Source organism: Anser brachyrhynchus, assembly GCF_964034855.1.
Source record: "Anser brachyrhynchus genome assembly, chromosome: 3".
NCBI lineage: Eukaryota > Metazoa > Chordata > Aves > Anseriformes > Anatidae > Anser > Anser brachyrhynchus.
The window spans coordinates 24,985,857-25,008,477 of NC_137696.1; the positions used below are offsets into that span (position 1 = coordinate 24,985,857).

Below are 22,621 nucleotides of genomic sequence, written 5' to 3' on the forward strand. Positions count from 1 at the left end.
TAGAACCGAATTGCATCATTTCAGCTAAAATAAATGAAGTTAAGTGAATTCTCCTTCAGTGGATACTGTGATTTCTTTGCATCAATAAGATTTTTTCATTAAAAATAAGTCTTTATATTAATACTACTCACATACCTTGTGCAAAATTATTTCTAATAAATAAGATAGAAAGATGTGGAAAAGAAACCTTTATGTTCCATTGTTCAATAACAAAAACTACCTAAATATAGTAGAGCTCAAGATCACTAACCAGATACTAATACTCCACTGAACTAATTGACATAAAACCAACAGATGTGTTAGTCTCTTCTCTGAATGTTTTAGAATTTATGATTATATGTTTCAAAGACATACCTGTTTTTTAATAAGCATGTTTCCCTTTAGGTTATTTTTCCTATTCTAATTGCATGGGAAAGATCTATTAAAATATTTCAGATAAAGGGAGTCATTTCAAAACAACATTAATCTCTTCTACTGGTTAAATATACATTCTTTTTACTCCTATTTATCATAGATTCTAGCAATCACAAAGTACAATTTAATCTTAAAGTTTCTTCTCATCTATTGTTCTAGTAAGTAGACCACAGTGTCTGGCCATACAGTTGAAGAAACCAGATGGATTTCTTCACAGATTTTCAGGCCATATATGAGGAGTTCCACAATAGAGAAAATCTTGGCACCAAAAATCAAAGAAGAAAAATCTTCATTCTAGCCAAATGATACCAATCCCGGCCTACTTAGTTATCCAGCCAATCCAGTGATGGCAAACACTTCAACTGTAAGTTCGGTTCTTAAGGCTATTTATACCATCAAAGAAAGTCTCAGCAGTGGCAGGAATTACCATAATAATGACATATAAAACAAGTCAAGAAGCGAAGCAAACATTCACCTTTAGACGACTAATAGGAAATAGAATACATTCCAATACATGTAATGGACACCACTATTTCTAAACAAGATGAAGAAGATCTCGATTAGTTAGGAGAAAATTCTTCACTCAGAGGGTGGTAAGACACTGGAACAGGCTGCCCAGAGAAGCTGTGGATGCCCCATCCCTGGAGGTGTTCAAGACCAGGCTGGATGGGGCTTTGGGCAACCTGATAGTGGCTGGGGGACAGTAGCGAGAGGGGTCCCTGCCTATGGCAGGGGGGTTGGAATGAGGCGATCTTTAAGGTCCCTCCAACCCAAGCCGTTCTATGATTCTAGGACGATGAAGCTCAGAGATCTAAGAAATGTATCAGACACCAAACAGGGTTCTTGCAAATATCAGGTATCTGTAAACTAAAATTGCGGAAAAAAAGACAGCTAATTTTTAAATTACAAATTCAAATTGAGTTAGTTGCAAATGGAAACAAAATTTTAAGATTAAACACAAGCTAAAATTAAGAGCCTGTTTCTCTACTGAGAAAACAAGAAAAAAAATGAACAAAAATAAACTGTAGAAAAACCAAACATATCTGCATTAGTTTATCCTTTAATTAAGCTCTATTTACACATCAAGAAGTTTCTCTGAGATAGAAATAATTGTATCATCATAAAGAATTTTATACACAACATGAAGAATTTTGAAGTGCTTTATGAACAGCAATTAGGTAGCTAATACAACTTACCTGGTAAGGCATAAAAAAAGATGTTCCATTTATTTTCCAGATCAGCAAACAGGCAGAAACAGAAATGACCCTTCCCCTTAGTTGCTATAAAATCTTAAGCAACTCCAAAGTCAATAAAGCTATACAGGATTTACAGAGATATAAAATAAGCCGAAGTTAACATAAATGATTTGCTTAATCATTCAGAAATAATACAGAAACAGATTCTGACAAATCAGAATAAGTTGTGATGCATCTAGCTCAAAAATTACTATACAACATACAGTTACAACTGCTTACTGTTATTAATTTGTTATGGTTCTTACAAAAGTTGTTTCCTGAACATAGCTTATTATATGTTAAAATAACCAAGACTCATAAAAACATTTTTTCTAAATGTATTGCAGATTTGTTGCATCAGGAACTTGTTCAACGAGCTCACTCTATAGAAACAGACAGTATATTAACACATTTTCTCCCAAGGTGAGAAAACAGATTAAGGTTATGACCAAAATGACAGGCCTGTGGCTTCCTTGAATACTTTAATAGAGTCAACAAATCAACAGTGGTCACTGATGACAACAGATGAGGGAAGACAATAGAAGGAAGGAGGGGAATTAGTGATGCTGCTATAATGGTGTAATCAGAAACTTGAGCATAAAAATCTTTTTCACCTTCAACCTGTCTAAATATGCTCTTTTTGCCTGTTTATATAAAGATATACAGCATATTCTACCATTGGGTGACATGTGGATTCACATCTCTACTCTGAAAGCAGACGTGGAACAGAAGCAGAACAGTTAATAAAAGATGCAGGAAAGGGATTTTGCACATCAAAGAGACTAGACACACAGGTACATACGTCGGTATTTTCTTGCATAATTGCAAATCTTGCTGAAGCTGCAATTACAAAGGCTTCCACACAGCTTTAATATTTTGTAAGTGAATTTTTGTAAGGAGGAAAGGTCAGTGATATGGACTTAAAGAACACAAAGTGGACAAATGGATGTTTGAGGATAAACATGGAATGAAACTATTAGCATGAGTCCAAGTTTATCTTCAGTTGTGATTCAAGCAGAGCAAATGACCAAAAATCCACCATGCTGCCTTTCACATGTTATTAAAAATTTGGGTGTCTATGTGCCCCTAAATTTGTGCATCAGAAATGGCAGAGAACTTTGTCACAATTCAACACTTTTCTTCACTGAAGAAACTGCAGAATTCCTTCTCAAAGGCTCCTTTCCCACCTGCCAGTTCTGTCCCTATGCTTTCTAATTTTCCTTAGAGCACTATTTACCGATTCTTCTTATTTTGCCTTATTCTAATCTTTTATTTATTTTTAGCTCCATACTTTCACATTTGACTTTTTTTTTTTAACACATGTACAAAAAAGACACATGGGAGCATAGTCCATGCCCCCAAGCACTAGTATTTTTCTAACATCCTAAAATTCCTCTATTCCTCCCCAAGCCAGGTAAGCTCCTCGTCAGCCACCTTATGACTGCTTTGGAAGATAAAGAGGTGCAGTAGTTTCCACAGCTCAAGTTCTGCAGCTGTGTCAGGATTTCATACCATACAACCACATCCTGCTCCACACCACTCACCAGCATCAGTGTACAGCCTGCTCATAGAGTCTCGTATTGTTTCTCTCTCCTTACAATATATGCCACATGCAGTCTAACCTAAATTTAAAACCTTAGCTGAATGGACAATTCAAAAATAAGTACCACAAGCACTATTATACAGTTAGTAGCATAAGCACATTCTGGCAGTGATGACATTATTGCTAGGGAAGTTTGGGCAGATGTCTTACATATACCAAAATCCCTTGTGCTTTTTTTTTTTTTCTTCCCTCCTCTTAGAGAGACAGTTTACAACCGGAAGATAAAAAGAGTTCACTTTTAGTCTTTTGCTCTTTGCATTTTAATTTTTTATTTAGAATGAAAATTGAGACTACACAGAGGGAACTCTGCAGATCTAAAGCTTGGCAAGAGATAATGAATTTATGTAGCAAACATGAGAACAAGAATGTGTCACAAGGAATTTGTCTCATACCTTGTTCTCAAACAGACAAAAAAAGATGCTAATAACCACGTTAATAGGAACAGGGAGGGGGGGGGATAAAAATCAAAGTAGAATAACCAGGAAGAAAAGCAAGCTCAGATAGATTATCTGCATAATATTTGACAGATAAATGACACCTCCTACACCAGTAAAAACTTACTGATGATTTTGCCAGCAAGCTTGATGCTGCTTCAGCTAGAATCATATGAAGTTTAACAAGGGCAAGTGCTGGATTCTGTACCTGAGATGAGGCAACCCTGGCTGTATGTACAGACTGGGGATTAGAGGCTGGAAAGCACCCCCAAAGAAAGGAATTGGGGGGGGAGGGGGGGGGGTTGGTCTATGGCAAGTTGAATGTGAGTCAGCAGCGTGTCCAGGCAGCCAAAAGGGCCGACTGTGGCCTAGGTTACACCAAGACTGACATTGCTAGCTGGTTGGGGGAAATGACTGTCCTCCTCTGTGCTGTGTGGCCTTACCTCAAGTACTGTGTGCAGGTTTGGGCACTACAACACTAAAAAGACATAAAGCTATTAGGGAGTGTCCAAAGGAGAGCAACAAAGCAGGTGAAGAGTCTAGAGGAGATGTATGAGGAGTGGCTGAAGTCATTTGGATTGTTCAGCCGAGAGCAGAGCAGGCTGAGGGGAGGCCTCATGGCGGCCTGCAGCTCCCTCACGAGGGGAGCGGAGGGGCAGGCGCTGAGCTCTGCTCTCTGGGGACAGAGACAGGACCCGAGGGAACGGCATGGAGCTGGGACAGGGGAGGGTCAGGCTGGGTGCTTGGGAAAGGTTCTTTCACCCACAGGGCGGTCAGGCACTGGAATGGGCTCCCCAGGGCAGTGGTCACAGCACCGAGCCTGCTGGAGCTCAAGAAGCATGTGGACAACAGTCTCAGACATACGCTTTTTTTTTTTGGGTGGTCCTATGTGAAGCCAGGAGTCGGATTTGATAATCCTTCTGGGTCCCTTCCAGCTAGAGATATTCTGTAGTCCTATGAATATGAACCCTGTCTTGATTTCAAATATATTTCTCTTCCTTTACTTAGCAAGTTGGGGAGAGAAAGAGTACTACTTTGAATAGCCATTACAGTTACTTAAAATCGCATGCTGTTTTTAGATTGTTTGACCATTATTTTACAGCGAAGGTTAAAAAAAATGCACACAATAAGGCTTATTTTACCTGCTCTTGTTAAATGGCTTTATTCACACTTCTAAATTCTTGTGTTTCAAATCCTATACCATACAGCAAAATCCTATACCACATATTCAAATCCTACACCACATGGCACAAAATGCTATTTTTGCTATATTTGTAGCTATTTAAGCTATTAGAACTCTGCACATCTGAGCTTCCAAACCTGCTACCCACCCCTCTGCATCTCAGGGCTTGGAAACAACTGGATTGCAGGCTTGAAGGAAAAGGACAAGACGATAGAGGCAAGCTGCAACCCTGACATCTACAACAGTTTCAAAGTGATGCTTTTCACACATCTTTGGTTCTCATGCCAAAGAGCATTTTACAGAGAGAAAAGAAAAAGAGCTTGAATCATTCATTGCAGCCAATGACTTAAGCAAGACTATGGTCATAGACTTTATTATTATTTTTTTAAAAAGTAATAATAGTTAGGGGACATACCTTTGTTTCCAGCCATCCTGTCATTTTTAAAAGAAACCATGCCAGCATAATTCTAGGCTGAGATTTATTATTTAACAGTAGGCAAAAATCTAAAGTTAAGTCTGCCCTTTCACCACAGCTTGCCAATAAAATAAGTGACTACAAACATTTTAATTTATGGAGTATATTTAGTTCATTCATATCAGAATTCAAGGATGCTGCACTCCTATTCATCACGGAGAAAAGGAAGTAAAAACTCCAAATATCTCCCTTTCATCACTTCTTTAAGCTCTATAGGAAAATCACCTACAGCCTTTAAAAACAGCAACTGAAGTTGGAGTGAGCAGAAATGGTACAGGGATACGCACAAGCTATTTGGCATTAAATCACTACATTTTCTTCAAGATCAGGATGCTGCTTTAAACTGACTAGAAGCCTGCACAGGGAAATGGTTTGAAGTAATTCAGAAGTTTAATCCTTCCTCAGTATACCATAAATGATTTTTCAACATACCTAAGCTCACCATAAGTGGGACCAACTAAATTTGTCAATTAAAACTGTATTTTAACCCAGAATATTTTAGGAGAGTTACAAGAAAAGACCAGGAAAGATGACTTTCTTTACAAGATTTATAGAGGATGATAGAGGATGCAAACACATCTATTTTTGAAGACACCATGCAGAATCTTGTTGCAGAATCCAGAGGAACTTAACTTCCACTAATATAACAGGGTTTATAATACCTGTGTTGAATATATTTTCCTGCAGGCCAACAAACTAGTAGAATACCAGGAAAATATTCCAAAAGGAGAAGCACTTTTTCATGTTTTTTTTTTTTTTTTTTTTTTTTTTTTTTTTTTTTTTAGTTTTATCCTCTGTTTTTACTCCTGTTGTTAGATTTTGACATATGCTTTTCCAGGAGTTTCTAATAAAAAATCCTCGATTAGATGGCTTTTGAAATTAAAATTGCCTGAATGGGAAAAAAACCACAATATTTTTAAAATACTGAAATTGACTCATCACAACATTCTGTCCAAAGATAACAAGTGGACTGACTAGTACTTCAGCTGTGAATTTATTTAAATGTAGACATACACATGCAGCATTAGGGAGGCAAAAACAGGATATGAAATAAACATAAGGCATCAACTGTAAGCTCACTGTCAAGAGTACACCAAGGCTTCTAACCACAGAGTTCAGCTGAAGGTAACTATCTGTCAAATGTAATCTGTGCAAGTGAATATGCTTAAGCTGGTGCTATGAATCAACCAAAATTGCTTTGGTCTTATTGACATTCAATTGCAAGAAGTTGCAGCTCATCCAGTCCAACAGACAGTCTGACAACACCAAGAGTGCTCCAGTGACAGAAAGCTTTAAATATAGATGCAACTATCATCATAATATACATGGAACTAAACTTTATGATCCCTTGTACCATCTTCAGAAACTGGTCAGACAGTCATCAGCTGGGTGCCATAAGACCACATGGTCATCCTCAATGACTGCTGCCAATTTCTGCAGTTAACAAATCACCATAAGGAAAAAAAAAAAAAGATTGACTGACAGAAAAATATCATTTGTTCTTTCATCACTGTCCCATTAAATCTCTCTGAAATTCACTTCTTTTGTCATTATCAACTTTGTTCAGCTTTTAAAAGAAAATGCCACATTCAGATTTGTTCAAACTGTTTGCTTTAGTTAAGGGCCACATCTTCAGCTGCTATAAACTGTCTACAGCTTAAGCCATGCCATTTTACACCTGCCCAGACTCAGACCTTAAATATGTTCCATTGCCTTGCTTCTTCACATCTGTTCTTTGTGTCTTGAAACAAGATTTCTGATAATGTGTGTATGTGGGAGAAGGATGTTGGAGAATAAAGCATCTTGCATACTAGGTCCTAAATTGAGCCCTACATCCTAACTTTGCACAAAGGAAAGAAAAAACATCTGCAACAAGTTCTCGCTTGTTTGACCCTTCTCTCTTAGAGAAGACCCACCATTTCAGTGTTAAATGCTACAGCACAGCACTGTTGTTTGTTTTTTTGTTTTTTAATTTTTACTTTTGTATAGACCCACTGACCACATGAGTTATTACAGGCATTCATTTGCTTGCCCTCTCCAGCCCTCATTGCCTCATTCCTTACCTCACCAGTGAATTGAAGTCATCCCAGAGTTGCAAATAGATAAGGGAAATTGTGGAAAAGGAAATCTGTCAATTACCTAAAGCTTGTAAGGGTGTTTAAGGGGTTGCACAATGCAAATATCGGGACAGGGAGAAAGCAGAGTCTCGCCCCTCTGTTCTGTGCACTCAGGACGGTTATGCTTGTGCTCTGAGAAATCCAGGGTACAGAAAAACAGAGACCTGAAGAAACCACATCAGGGGACCATAGCGACTGAACTGTCATGAAACAGAAGGGCTGGAGAGGATAAAGGGACAGCAGAAGAAATGCTAAAGAACAGCGAAGGGGAAGGAAAAAGCATAGGGTCGGGAGGGGCAAGTTGTCTCTTTGCCTTTCCTTCTTTTGCCTCAGGCCCATATCGGCCTTTCCTTTTCTTGACTTAACTGGGATGAATTTTAATTGCAGCCTTTCTACGTGTTTTATATACTATGTACTCTCTACTTGTGTGGAGTGGATTTCCCATTCATCACAGGATTGCAGGCAAAAGTCCCAGGAGCATTTTGCTTTCCTTCAAAGTTAGCTTTGCTAAAATCAATAACTTTAGGGCTGCTTTCTCCACCTAGCACATATTCCCACCCACCCCACGACCATTTCAAATTTCGTGATTTTATGATCATTTGTTTATCTCCATATACAGATTTATATCTGCAGTCTTTCCATGATAACAGTGACAATATTCATATTGTATAGATTGTTTCAATAACTGCTTAAAGGCAGAAACCTTAGGGTAACAGTGGAAACATGCTCTCATTTGCAGTTTTAACACAGTCAATTCTAACTGATCTCTAGCAACCACTTTTCCTATTGTGTCCTCCTCGATACCCCATAATCATTCTTCATATCAAAGTCTTAGCTTTCTTGGGATCTATTTTATGTCTGAAAAAGTATTTTTATTGTTCATGCTTTTTTTTTCTGACATATTGCAAGTCTAGAACAACAGCCAAGAATCATAGCTACATCAAGTTGTCCTTACCTTGTATACAAACTACTGAACTTAGTTAGGAAAAAAGGGGGGAAGAGAGGGGGGCATCTACTGTAGATTAAATATCATCCTTCAGCAATATTGTTACATCTCTTCCAGCTTTATATTAGCTCTTCCTTCACTAGAACTCTATATCTTGGCATTTTAAATCCCCCTTCATTTTCCTGGTTGTCTCTCTTATTCCAATAATATCTTCCTTATCCTTGAAAACATGTCACTCCAATTCAGCAGTCTTATTACATATGCTCCTAGCATTTGTATAAAAGATACTTAGCTTTTCTCTTTGCCCTCCTTTACTTTTCTTTTTCACTATCTCCTACAATGTTAATCCCTTCTCAATGGAAATGGTTTTCCTTCAATCCAAGTCTTTCTTTTTGTGCATAGATCCACTAGTTCAGCTTGAACTCCCTGAAGAACAACATAAATTAAAAAAAAAAAAAGAGGAAAAAGAAGGGGAAGAAAACGATGGAACCCTGGAGTGCTCCTGAAGCAATTAACTCTCTGTTCAAGAACAAGCTATGTATTAATCCAAATCTGACTCCAAACAGTGAAAGTGGAAGGTAACTGGAAAGCAGACTGTTCTGGCAGCTTATAGACTTCGGATGAACTATAGATATTTCATTTAAAAAAGCCTTGAAATTGGAAAAATGCAAGTAAAAGCAAGCAGAATGATACAAAATAAGAATCATGTATGTAATTTATTTTTTGGACAAGGTTAATTTTAGTACTGTGATACAAACTGAGTGATACAACCCACACTGTCAATTATCTGATAAACAAGGCCAAAGACAAAGAAAGATCAATGTGAAAAGAGGCAGCTTTTGAAATAGTCTGCATTTTTAAAGAATTAGTATTTAAATAAGTAAATATTATTTTAAACCATTGAATCAGAGATTACTTATCCTTCAGCCACAGAGTATGCATTCCAATTATGGATTGGCAATTTTCATTTCATCTTTCACTGGTGAGTTCATCACCAGTATTTCAGTAGTACTAATATTAAAATGGTTAGCTACAGCTCTGCCACTTTCTACCCCATCCAGCGTTGTACCAACGAAAAACATTCCTTATTGCATGCGTCAGTAGAGCTCTATCAACCTATTAATGATTCCTCAGGACAGAATAAGTATATCTTGGCAGGAGAGTAGGAGAACCTGAGAGCTCAAGATTACAAATACAGGTTCTGCTAAAAACTAAAGTAATTAACAAATAATCAATCTTTGTTGTTTTTACATGGAAAGGTGTAACAAGTGACTCTTATGCTGCAAATGAGTTCCAAACAAAATATAATAAAAGGATCGTAGTCATCATATCTGAAAATATACAGAGAACAATTGCTTTCTTGCTGCATAATGACTATTTTCCCCAAATCACAGGAAAATCAGATCCAAACTCAAGATCACTATAGTAACATGAAGAGACAAGTATTAAGGATTCAACAAGCTGCTTCTTAGCAGCTAAAACAGTTACATAAGATAGACTTGCCAAAATTAATTGAAACAAAACGCCTGAAAGTACATTTTAGATCATCTCATAACAATGCACATTTTCTCTCTGCCCCCTCCATTTAAAATACAGCACAACCACTGATTCTGAATTTTCCTGAACTACTTGTAATCATGTAAATTAGGGATGAGATGTAATGTCAAATGAAACGTCCCTTCTGAATAAAGTCTCTGTGCTTCACTAGTCAAAGAATAAGCAGATACCTGCACAAATGAAGGGAGCTGTTACTAATGTACAATGATTAACCCTGTATTACACTATCAGCCTTAGATTAAATTCTGGTCTTTAGAATTGCCTATACGTGATGAATTTTGCACCACTTTGCACTGCTCAATGCTGGCACTTGTAAGTCATTCCCAAATGTAATGCAAGAATACATTGGTTCTACAACACTTGAACAGCTCTGCTGGGACTAGGAGGTTGAAATCCATCTCCTTGTCTTTGTGATGATTTACATAAGAAGAAAGCAATTACTCTTGCCCTCTGAATGCCTCACCACAGAAGTTCCACGTATCCAGTAAGGGGAATCGTACAGTTTTTGCAAATAGAGTCTCATCTTTTCCTTCAAGGATTAGTTTTTCTTCATGGTCAAGGATCAACATAATTGTCTTTGACTCCATTTGTATTCCTTTTAAAAACCTTACCTCAACCCCTTCCCTCCTCTGTGTCTTGCTTTCTTCCTTTTATCACAACCTCCTTTAGAAAGTCATTCAACTATTCCTTTGTATTATAATTCTCCAACATTTTTTTCAATTATAATTCACTCATTTTCAATTTTCCTGTTTTGTTTTAAAAAAGAAAAAACAACCAACATTAGCTGCTTTCCTCCAGAGTTACTAAGCATCTCAGCAGCAAAGCTTTGCAGTAGATACAAGCCATTAACTGAACACAAACCAAAACTTGACTTCAAAGGACTGTGTTTAGGTAGCTTATCCTTGGAAAAAGCTAAGGGAAAAAGTTTTTGCAACAGCTCCCTCAACCACATTTTATTGCGGATGGGTCAGGAGAGGATCAGGGAAGACTGCTCAGAAAGTTCCCAGTGGTTTCCTGTGCACCTAAGTGCACCTTACACACTTTGAGATTAAACTCAGAAGGGCCAGGGAGATTACTGATCAACAGCAAAAATGAGGATGTCAATAAGCACAATTTATGGAGAAGGATAAAAACTCTTCAAACACAAAAGTAGTCTTTAAATTTAAGAAAAAGAGTGGTAATCCAGTTTACTGACCTGTTACATGTTATGGGAGACCAAAAAAGCAGCACAAACAAAATACTATACAATTTTCAGTTAGCCCTGCAGAGATTGAAGAACAATGCAAAAATTTAAATTACAGACATGATACATGAACAGGTCTTGGAGCAATCTTTCTTCTGATAATCCAGGAAATCAGGCCGACACAGGGCTAATTATTTGGGGCAGACCATGGGACATAGATACATACTGTATACTGGAAAACTGGAAAAGGCAACATGGGATTTCTGGAAGGAAATCTCAAGCTCCAACTTTGAGTATCTTGAATGAGTTAGGATGTATGTGGATAAGCGAAGCCTGACCAATATAATACTCTGGTTTTCCAGAAAGGTTTCAAATAGGTAGAGATTGAACAACCACACTTTGCAAAGACAGAAGTTTAGGTAACTCCAAACACCTCTGCAACCGAACATTATGTACAGTCCTGAAAACAGTGGTGAGGTGAAAAAGGTTGTAGTTAATACATCCAGGCAGTAAAAGTCAAGCTTGCTTCAAATTTACAACAGGATCTCAAAACATTTAAGAAACAAGCAATAAACTAGCAAACTAAAAGTGTTGATAACCACAAAGTAATTGACGTGAGAAAATTATTCTCAACTATGTAAACATAACATTAAATTCTAAGCTTCTACTGCTCAGAAAATAAAAGGTGTTCTTAGAGTTACCATAGAAAGTAAACCGCTAATGAACAAAATACTCAGTGGCAGCCAAAGAGAGAAAGGAATGAGGAACAAATCCACAAAGCTTCATAGTACAACTACAGAAGTTTATGGTACAAAGTGCCCAGAATGACAAGGGAGTTCTGACCCTTTCATCCCCAAAACTGCAATAGCACAACACAAAATTTCAGAAAAAAATCAGTGAGGTTGGAAGAGACCTCAAGATCATCGAGTCCAACCTCCGACCTAACACTAAGTACTCCACTAAACCATATCGCTAAGCTCTACATCTAAACGTCTCTTAAAGACCTCCAGGGATGGTGACTCCACCACCTCCCTGGGCAGCCCATTCCAATGCCTAACAACCCTTTCGGTAAAGAAGTTCTTCCTAACATCCAACCTAAAACTCCCCTGTCGCAACTTTCGCCCATTCCCCCTCGTCCTGTCACCAGGCACGTAGGAGAACAGACCAACCCCCACCTCACTACAGCCTCCTTTAAGGTAACTGTAGAGAGCGATAAGGTCGCCCCTGAGCCTCCTCTTCTCCAGGCTGAACAAGCCCAGCTCCCTCAGCCGCTCCTCGTAAGACTTGTTCTCCAGACCCCTCACCAGCTTGGTCGCCCTTCTCTGGACTCGCTCGAGCACCTCCATGTCCTTCCTGTAGCGAGGGTCCCAAAACTGAACACAGTACTCGAGGTGCGGCCTCACCAGAGCCGAGTACAGGAGCACAATCACTTCCCTAGACCTGCTGGCCACACTGCTTCTTATGCAGGCCAGGATGCTGTTGGCCTTCTTGGCCACCTGAGCACACTGCTGGCTCATATTCAGCCGACTATCAACCAATACTCCCAAGATGTTTAGGGATTTGAGAGTAGAGGAAAAAAAGAATGCAAATCATTCTTAACATAGTGTTTCTGTTATTAAAAACACAATTTAATTGGCTGCCACATTTATTTTATTTTATTTTTTATTAAGGAAACAAAGTGCTTGTAAAACAAATTGAAACTTGATGGAATTCAAATCTCATCTTGAACTCTCCAGACAGAGCAGGCATAGCTTCTGCAAACCAGTCAGTACTACCAACTCCAAGCACTGGTCATACAAAGGCTTGATTCCATTCCATTTATGATATATAATCTGTGCAAACTTCAGTAGGTTTTGCTTTTGCAACTGCAAAATTATTTGTGATTTCCAGAACAGTAGTCAAGACAGCACTGATAAAGCATCTATTTTTGCAATTTCTTGAAATTAAAATCCTGGCCTATATGAAATTCCTTGTCTTGTGTTCCCAGGCAGCTGTTAGACTGTAAATCTAAATCTGCAGATACACAGGAACTTGACTGAATTCATATTCAGGCAAGAAAGGGGGTGGATGTTTTAAGATACAATATAAATGAAGAGGAAACAGAGGCACCTGGGACATATCTATTTCCTAAGAAGCTGAAGTTATAACAAAGAGCTTTCAAATCAACACAAACAGTGTACATCCTAGTACCTAGGACCCAAGAGAAGAGGCAAGCACCACAGTAGGACTTCTGGAGGCAGCACAGCAAGTTACTTGTATCAATGAACCCTGAGGCTGGAAGTTCAGCAGCAGTTATGAATAGGCTGCAACTATAGCAGATTAAATGACAAACCAGTTGCCAAGAAAGCTACGCTTGTTGTTTCTATGAACAGTTCTCCAAACAGACAACCAAATACATTATAGACTGTAATATTTTTTATTTCTCGTCTGTTGGGAGCATAGCACCAACAATACGTTGAAATATTTTCAACACAATTGTAATTAGTAGACAAAAAGCCCTAATATGTAGAATTCATGCAAATTCTCCCCTCCCTTTTTGGGACTGACAAACTGTTCCTAATGGATAGTAAGGGATGACTTCAAGTGGGAGATCAAAGTGGTCTGTTAAATTAAAATGCTTCCTTGCTTTCCTACAATCTTACTAAACATGGGGAATATCCCATTTTAAACACCTCATATTTAGTAATGTATACACAGAGCATGCATAGAGTAAATGTTTTCCTCCCTGCTTTTAAGTCTCAGGTTCTTTGCTTTTAACATAAATTTTGAAAAGTATTCAAAAACTTGTGTAGAAAATAAAAGGATTTCACAAATTGGAAAGGACAAGTTTTCTCTTGATAGTCAAACAGTTATGATGTAAAGCAGTCTCATTAAATCATAAGTACTTTAACCTTTTCTTTAAAGAACTGGAAGATTTAAAGATTTATAAAGAAATTTTGCCTAAACTAGGAAATGACTCATATTTGACATGTATTGAAATGATAATGCTGATTTCAGTAGGCACTCTAAGAGCCTTTTGCTCCCAGGAGAGTAATTCAGTCATGGTTACCTCTCTGCATTTAGATTTTAAACTTACTTTCTAAAGCTTTTAATGTGCTATAGTCTGCCAAAACATGGCAGAGTTACATAGATATGATCAGGCAAAATAAAGGCTAGTAAAAAGTTTATTTTTATAATTGCAGACACTAAATATGAAACAAATACATCAATCTGACATGTTCTCAGAGAATCTCCTGTTTCAGCAGCTTTGGATGTATCTGAAAATTCATGTTTAAATTCCACTCTTCTTAGCTACTTAAATAAATTCTGAAGTATCAAAGGGAAAGTGAGAGACCCTTAACAGTGAATCTGAAGAAAAAATACATAATGGAGCTGCTGTTACTAAGCAGCACAGATCTGATACTGTTATCACTATGCACAGATAATGAGGTACACAACTAGCCTTAATCACACACTGCTAAGCTTTATTTTTTTTAATTCTTTAAAAGATCATTTTTTAAAGACATCAGTTTTCCTGATGCTTTTCTTCAGTGTGTATTGGATTAATTTAATGCTATATATTCTTTACTCCACTGTGTACCTTCAAACAGTTTTTGATAATACAGACCTAAAAAGTAGGGTGACAAATGTAATTAAATCAAGATCAAACACAGGACACAAACTTTCAGAAACCTCAAAGATTTGATCCTTACCTACTGAAATCAACTAGAGAAGTGCCAGAAATTTCAAGGAAACAAGATCCACAGTTTAAGGACCTGTTATATATTGCAAAACCAAAAGATAAGCTCCTTTACAAACCATAAGCAGTGGAAAATAAAGGCAAGTGTCATTACAGAAAAATAAATCCTATTAATTGGAGAGCATAAAGAGTGGTCAAAATTCACTTTTGTTGCAAATCCACTTCAACTTACCTCAGCACAAATACTCAAGGATGACTTTTCTCAAATTTTTATGGGGTATAAAGAGCAAACAAATGGATAGCCAATAGCTCTGTCAGCAACATACTACATATTAAGAAGACTGCATAAACTATTTAAAAGTATGAAGTTACTCTCAGACCAATGCCATCTAGTCTCAAGCAGTTTTTTCCACAGTACATTCGAAGACTATTAGTGCCTCATGCCCAACATTTTGCTGGCAGCAGTTATTACAGTAATTTTGCAGGAAAAAGGAAAAAAAATCCCCAGTCCACCTATATAACAAGGCAGGGATACAAATTCCCATCTTCTCCTGTTGGACACACTGTATCACATTATCCAGTTTATGACAGTTACCGAGTTTAAAAAATAACTTTTTTTTTTTATCCCTGCTATTCTGATCAGAAGCCTTTTTTCAGAAACAGTCTGCTGTAATAAAACAGACTCAATTTCCAGCTTAAATGGTTCCTTTTTCTGCCTGGTGTTTACTCTCCAACAGATTTAGAGAAGAAAACTCTATGCCCTCCTACACTTGGCTATTGTTAAAAAAAACTCCCAAAAGAAGGTTCTCCAAGTCATCTTCTGCAAGGCCTGCACAGAGCCTTTCATTGTCATCATGCCTAGTATCTCTGTTCTGAATTACATTCCCTAAATATGAAGGCCTGAAACTGCACACACTTGCGTGAAACCTCAAAGGTTGAAGCAGCAGCAGTGATGCTTCCCCCTCACAACTGGAAGTCTCTCCAGATGCACTGTCCCAACACAAGCTTTTTTAAGGGCCATATCAGGCCAGTAATCCATCACCACCACCTAGGACCATTACTTCAGCCACTTCTAATATTTAACTACTTAGCAAGAGATTTTTAATAGTTTCAGATATGTTACTTTGCATTTTATAATACCAAATTTTATTTTGTGCCTGTTACCCCCCCAATCCTTTTAGTCATTCCATTTTTCTTATACGTAACATCTTTCTTGCTGTTTGTTTTTCTGATGATGCCTCTCCACATGATGTTACCAGCTTGAATCAGTACACTCCGTATTTCTGCCAAGATCATTAATGAAAATGTAATACAAGGCTGGTCCAAAGAATGATTTTCAAAGAATTCAACTGTAACTTTTTCCAGACATTACACCTTCCTTTGAGCAGTATCTATTGCTACCTCTCTCCACAAACATTTCCTTTGACCCTACGACTTCTCATGGGGTGTCACATCAATGCTATACTGAACTCCAGATAGAAGGAAATTCGGCAGATTTACTTTGCCTGAAAATCAGTTTTCTCATTAAAAAGAGCTAAGAGGTTAGACAGTGATGAGTTATCTTCAGTAAATCCATGTTGCGTTTTATCCCATTTTCCATTTACCTTCACATCTTTATTCCTTCAAAAAAATCTTCTCAAAATCCTCATGTGCCACTGTGCCAAGACAAATAGCTCTGTGTTTCCAAGATCCTTTTTCTCTTCCTGTTAGTACTGGCTCCGGCTGCAGTAGAGTCAGCCTCCTTCCTAGCAGCCCATACAGTGCCGTGTTCTGGATTTGTGGCTGAAACAGCGTTAATAGCACACTAATGTTTTGGGTAGTGCTTGAACAGTGTCAAGCCTTTCTCTTTTCCCACTCTGCTCCCCATTTCACCCCAGCAAGTAAGCTACAGTTCAGCAAGTAGTTGGGAGAGCTCAGCTGTCCTGACTGTGTCCCAAACAGACCAAACAGCTATTCCACACCATATAACACCACACTTAAAAAACTGGAGTAGAAGAAGGACTTCATAGAGATGGAGGTTTGCCTCCCACAGTGGCTGCTGCTGAGAGACTGGCTGGGCAACAGTCTGCTTGTGGGAGATGGTGAGCGACTGCTTTTTCCTCACTTATTCCAGCCCTACTCCCCTTCAGCTATTAAACTGCCTTTATTTTAATCCATGAGTTTTCTTTTGCTGCTCCTGTTCTCCCCAGTTCCACTGGCAGGGGAAACGGGGGCAGAGTGCAAGGCTGTGTGGGTGCTTGGCTGCTGGCCCGCACCAGTGCACAACGATTCCCAATGCTAAGCATTTATTGCTTACTTAGCTCCACCTCTGACTTGGCAGATTAGCATACGACTCTGACAATTACATGTTTATGCCCAAGTTCTTTCAGAATTCTTAGACCACCTGATTGTATCAGCAAGTACACAAGAAGCTTGCAAATTTATATTTCTACCTCTGTATGATCACTTCTTTCCATACTTTCAATTCTGTTACCCAGCTTGATTTGCTCGTGACTGTTATCAATATCCCTACACAGAAACAAAGTATTCAGTTTGGCAACCTTATTCAAATCATCCTTAATCTTAAGCACATCTTCACCGTATGCAGGTCATGCCTTCTCATACAAAAGATCTTACCCTTTTTTTACCATTTAACAGTTGTTGCAAAGTCTGATTCAGCTCAACTTCCTTACAGTTTTATTTCTATTCCTACATAGCTTTCTCCGCAAATTTCCTTCCCCACTCCCCTATGCCTGTAGACTCAGCCATCTCTAATTGCATAGATGCTTATTCACTCAGAAGCTTGAGTGCTGTATCTCCATTTTTCCCCCCTCTTAAGGACAGAGATTCCTCTTCATGCCATCATTTTTGTTTTGAAGAACCTTCAACACCTTTTCTCCGTTCAATCCTTAGACTCCTCAGTTCACCTTGTTTTATTAAAGTAGGCCTATTTCTTCGCACACAAAAATGTAGTTACAGAACCATTTCTTTTTATTTTATTTAAACCAAACACTCAACAGAATGTTATTTCTGAGACCAACATCTCTATTAATGCCCTCATCACTTAACAAAGCTGGTATCCAGACTTTCTGCTTTGCTAACTAGATGATTCACACAGAATGCAGGAACCTGCATCTGGGGCCTGCTCTCGTTAGTAGAGCTTCAATTTCCCAGCCATAAACTGGAGAATAAGTCTCTGCAAAAACACAGTCCTTAGTAGTAGTTCTCTCTAATGAATTACACATCTAAATCCAAACCTGAGGACTTAAAATCCTAGAGTACTTCAGTAGAATTCATTTACTAGCCTTCTTCTGCCCTAGAATTATTTTATTCCAAAGAAATTCTTTTTACTCTATGCTGCCCTTTCTTCTTTCCTTCCCTCTTATCATTTAATTACTATTTGGTGTTATTCCACCATTTAGCTTTCATTTTTATCACTCCTGAATAGCTCATATGCTCCTACAGCTGAATTCCAAAGATACATGCCATCCTACCACATTTCTGCTCTGAGTTCAGTTTCACAGCTGCCACCAGAACTTTAGGCTCGTCTGTCATGGTGTCTATCACCTAACATTTATGTACAAATATTTCAGTTTCTCCTACTAACCACAAGAACTCCGCTGTTTTGAGATTCCCAGCTCCTACTGACTGCTTGGCTTTGGGGACCTTTGGCCTGAATTGTTTTCATATACACATCCTGTGCGTCCAGAGATGGACACAGACCCTAGCTCCTCAGCAGGGGGCCTCTCTCTTGGGCCACTACATCACACACACTCTTTTCACAACCCACAACAAAGCTGCCAAAAAAGAAAACACAACAAACGATTCACCAATCTGCCATGAACACTTATCAAGACCAAATCCCCCAGTCTCCTTTAGCTGTTATTCTGGTCACCAACTTGACATGCAAAGTGCCTTAATCCCCAATCCCCTGGTTGCAGCCCTGTCCAGAGGCAGCAAGGACACCACTCTGCCAGCCAACCTCCCCCTGTCCAGCACTCATGCACCATCACAAACAAGACGCATCAATTGCCTGTGAGCCAGCCAACAAATATTGCTTTTTTTCTTCAGGATGGGTCCCATTATACACCCCTATTTACTGACTGTATTATTTAGTGCTAGCATTCACTAAAAAAATTTTGTCCTGAATCAGACTTAGCCTGAATTAGACATATCTGTAACTGGTCTGCAGTTGCTGAGCAACAAGGTGTCATACCATAAGCCTCTTTTCCTCCTGTCTCCCCAAGACACACAGAGCAACCAGACCACACTCTAGTAGAAAGGGAGGCTGTCTATCTTGTCAAATATGCAATACTGCGCATGGTTTTGAATAACACTTTGCAATACTCTGTGAAGAACATCTCGTCAGGCTCATACCCAAAACAATTTATGAGCCAACTATTTTGACCCACATTTGTCACATGTATTTCCTACAAAGACACATCACCACAGAATTAAGAGAAAACCTACATTGATAAAAAAAAGTTTTGTAGTCTCAGGGAACATAAGGAGCAAATACGCTTTCCCTACTAGAAAAGTCAAGTATATTGAAGGCCAGGGATATTAATTGTAGGACTTAATGCTTCTAAATTGAACTTTTGGGAAACCAAATTCTGACAGTCAATATGGTAGATGCCTACAGCTCTGACATAAAGGTAAAACATTTTTATAATTTACAAGAGATATTACCACATACATCTTCAGTTACCAATGGTACCTGAATTATATTACCTAAAAATTTTTTAAAGTACATACTTTTATCCCACTTCATCCCTCCTCCCCTCAAATTTGCTAGATTCTAGGCATCCTACCACATCAGATATGGCAATGCTGCTATTTACTCCTTTTTTATTACACTTCTTCTACATGTAGAAATTTCATTACTTGCATGAAAATATCCATTCCACATTTTCAACTGTCTTATCAGGAATAGTACTCAGTTGTCCCACAAAACATTCATGAACATTTTCTTTTAGACCAAAAATAATATCAAGCAAGTTGTCAAACAACTCGGAATAGGTTATTTTTTTAAAAAACATCAAAACACGTTATCCAGCTCTGGTGAGATCTCCAACAAAAAGAACATCACCAGCATTCTCTGACATGTGCAAATTCTGCAAAGTGCCTAAAAAAGTTGCTGACTCTACATTTCATTTGGTTAAACCTACTAACTTGTGACTAGACATCACAGCCTCATATATAGCACTTCAGATCCCACCATTTCCTTTTTGTTTCTGTAGGAGACTATATAGTAACTACACTGTTGACACCATACCTACCTTAAAACCAGCATGTCTGGAGGAAAACCCCAGACCTTTCTAATTCACTAGCCACCGAGATCAGTCCTAGTGCTTGCCTTTGGTAGAAAATACAGGCTATGCCTACAACAGTGACACAGAACTCAGACCGCTAATCCTTTGCGGGTATTAGAGTCAGTTTTATCTCAGCAAGAGAAATGGAAGTCTACACAGACTGATTTACTTGGAAAAGCCTACAGTAGTAGTAAAGTCACCCATGATTGCACTCTGCCAGTGCTCCCTCTGCTGCCTTTACCCAAGCCCAAGGTAGCTCACCTACAGCACACACAAGGGTCTACTCCACGCCACAGAGCCCACACCCTCTGCGTAGTCATCATCTGGAGAGAAGGCTGGTTTAGTCAGAGAAGTCAAAAAATCATACCTGTGCTAAGATCAGGCGATATGTACTTTCAGGTGTAAACTCCAGGCTGTCCCACTGCACTTAACTAAAATTACTAGTTCCTGTAAAACCACAGTGCTTTGTCTTCAGAAGGCTTTTTCATCAGCTTATGGGTAAGGCTTCAATCTGCAAATGTCTGGGAACTATCTCACCATCAAATACTATTCTCGTCAGAAAGCATAGCCACTTCCATATGAATGTTACTTTTGCATATTTTTGTACAGTTCCTCTCATTTTCCATTTATTTCTCCATTTATACAAAAAAATGCTTCTGGACAGTTGCTAAGAGTTTAAAAAAATTAAAGCTTTACCTAAAGTTTAACAACCATACCTAGTGCTAAATGGATCATGCTGCAGCCACTATTATCTTTAATGGGAAGCTAAATCCAACACCACCATAAATCACAGAACATAAGGTTCTACACTGAGCTCAGAAACTCGGAAAAGGTATCAAGTCTGTAGTCCCTGTAAGGGTTTAGAAGCTACACTTCTTTACTCCTCTATGCATTGAACAACATTCCCCAAAGAAACAAAGGACTAAATTCTATGGAGTGCTTGAGAGTTCTTTGTAATGCAATTTAAAATGCCTGTGTGTATTTAAATCCATCTCTTTCACTCTGCTATCCCAGGCTTTAGCAGTTTCTGAGACTAGTACAAAACGTGGCTGACAGCAACAGCAGTAATATAGCACCCTTGGAGTGTTTGAAGTGTAAAGTTCATTAGTTCTACCTTAAGGTCACTCTTTTAATCCAACAGCCAAAATCTTATTCACACTACCATGCTGTTATCCTGGAAAAAAGAAAACTGCAAAAAAAAAAATCAAGACGTCAGCTTAGATACTTCTTACGAGTGACAAGATCAGCACTAAAAATCCAAATCACAGTCAATACCTTTTAGCAAGTTTCAAGAAAGCAGGGAAACTATTCTTGATTGTGCTGTAAACCAAATGAAATTTAATAGGCCAGATAAAGGAAATGCAGGAAGGAGAAGATAAACATTTCAATACCTGATAATTGTGTTTTTTAATTATTAGTTGAACTTGGCTTACAAACAGAATTTACTAGAGTGTCTGCTGGGAATTGTAAGGCATGCAAATAACTGAATGCATTTTAATTTCTTCTGTATTTGTTTGCTGATTTTTGTACATTGCTAAAATTTTAACAAACTCAATTTTACTTTATCCTCAGTAGATGTTTGTACACTTATTAAAAATATTATGTCAACAGAAAACATTTAGAACACAAGGATTGAATTTTAACAATTCTGAATTTATTTTTAAAATAAGAGGTAATAGCCTCATAACTAACTAGCTTGACTGATCCTGAAGAAACCCTTATACATGGTTACTTATATGCATTGTAAGAAGCTTTAAGAATTAAATGGGACACACCTCTGTCAGATAAATACATTAGCATGTATAGATGAGGATGACATTACATTGTCCTTTTAGGGAATAATCTCAGGGACCCAAGACTTATTGCTAACATTAGAATAAGTAGTTTTCTTCACGCCAAATACTTGTGGTCTTAAGGGTAGGAATTTTCACTTGTCTGTTCAGCAGAACGCACGCAGCATTGCTTTCCAGTTCTAAATTAGGAATCATCTCAAGATGTGCTCCAAAATTAAGATCCTTACCTACAGACTCAAGAGTTTTCAGTTACATTCCCCAACTTGCCCCCCCTTGTAAAGATATTTATACAGTTACACCATTCTCACACAAATGTTGTATTTCAACAAACATTAAAAGGTTTTTACTTTTACTCACCTGCACACTAAGATGAATCCATTTCTTCACAAGAATTCTCCCCAGTGTCATTACTTTTATTGGTGGCTGCAAACCATTTACTGTGCGATAATAAAACATTGTTTCTTTCTCAGAGATTGTGAGTTTGAACACAGTCTGCCCATCAATAGCCTTTTCTATCACACACCTTTGGAAATAACGAAGAAAAACAACATAAGGTCAGAGGCACGTATATATACACATTCTTGCCAGGGTGCTATCCTGTAAAGTGATGCTAACCAGAATGCATTAAAATAAATGTTACAAATACAGCTCTCGAGAAGATGCTCACTGACAGCAAAAGTCACAAGATGTATTAAGTGTAAAAGAACTTTA

The 22,621-nt window shown here is 38.1% G+C and overlaps 1 protein-coding gene across 4 annotated transcripts in view; it reads right to left on the reverse strand.

Moving 5' to 3' along the window:
* The window catches only part of USH2A (usherin), a 419,834-nt gene that overhangs the window by 374,984 nt on the left and 22,229 nt on the right, over window positions 1–22,621 (reverse strand). For all 4 annotated transcript variants that reach the window (XM_080585038.1, XM_080585039.1, XM_080585040.1 and 1 more), the window contains exon 3: window positions 22,268–22,433. In XM_080585038.1, the coding sequence (XP_080441164.1) occupies window positions 22,268–22,433 (166 nt within the window). The remainder of the gene's footprint in view (window positions 1–22,267; window positions 22,434–22,621) is intronic.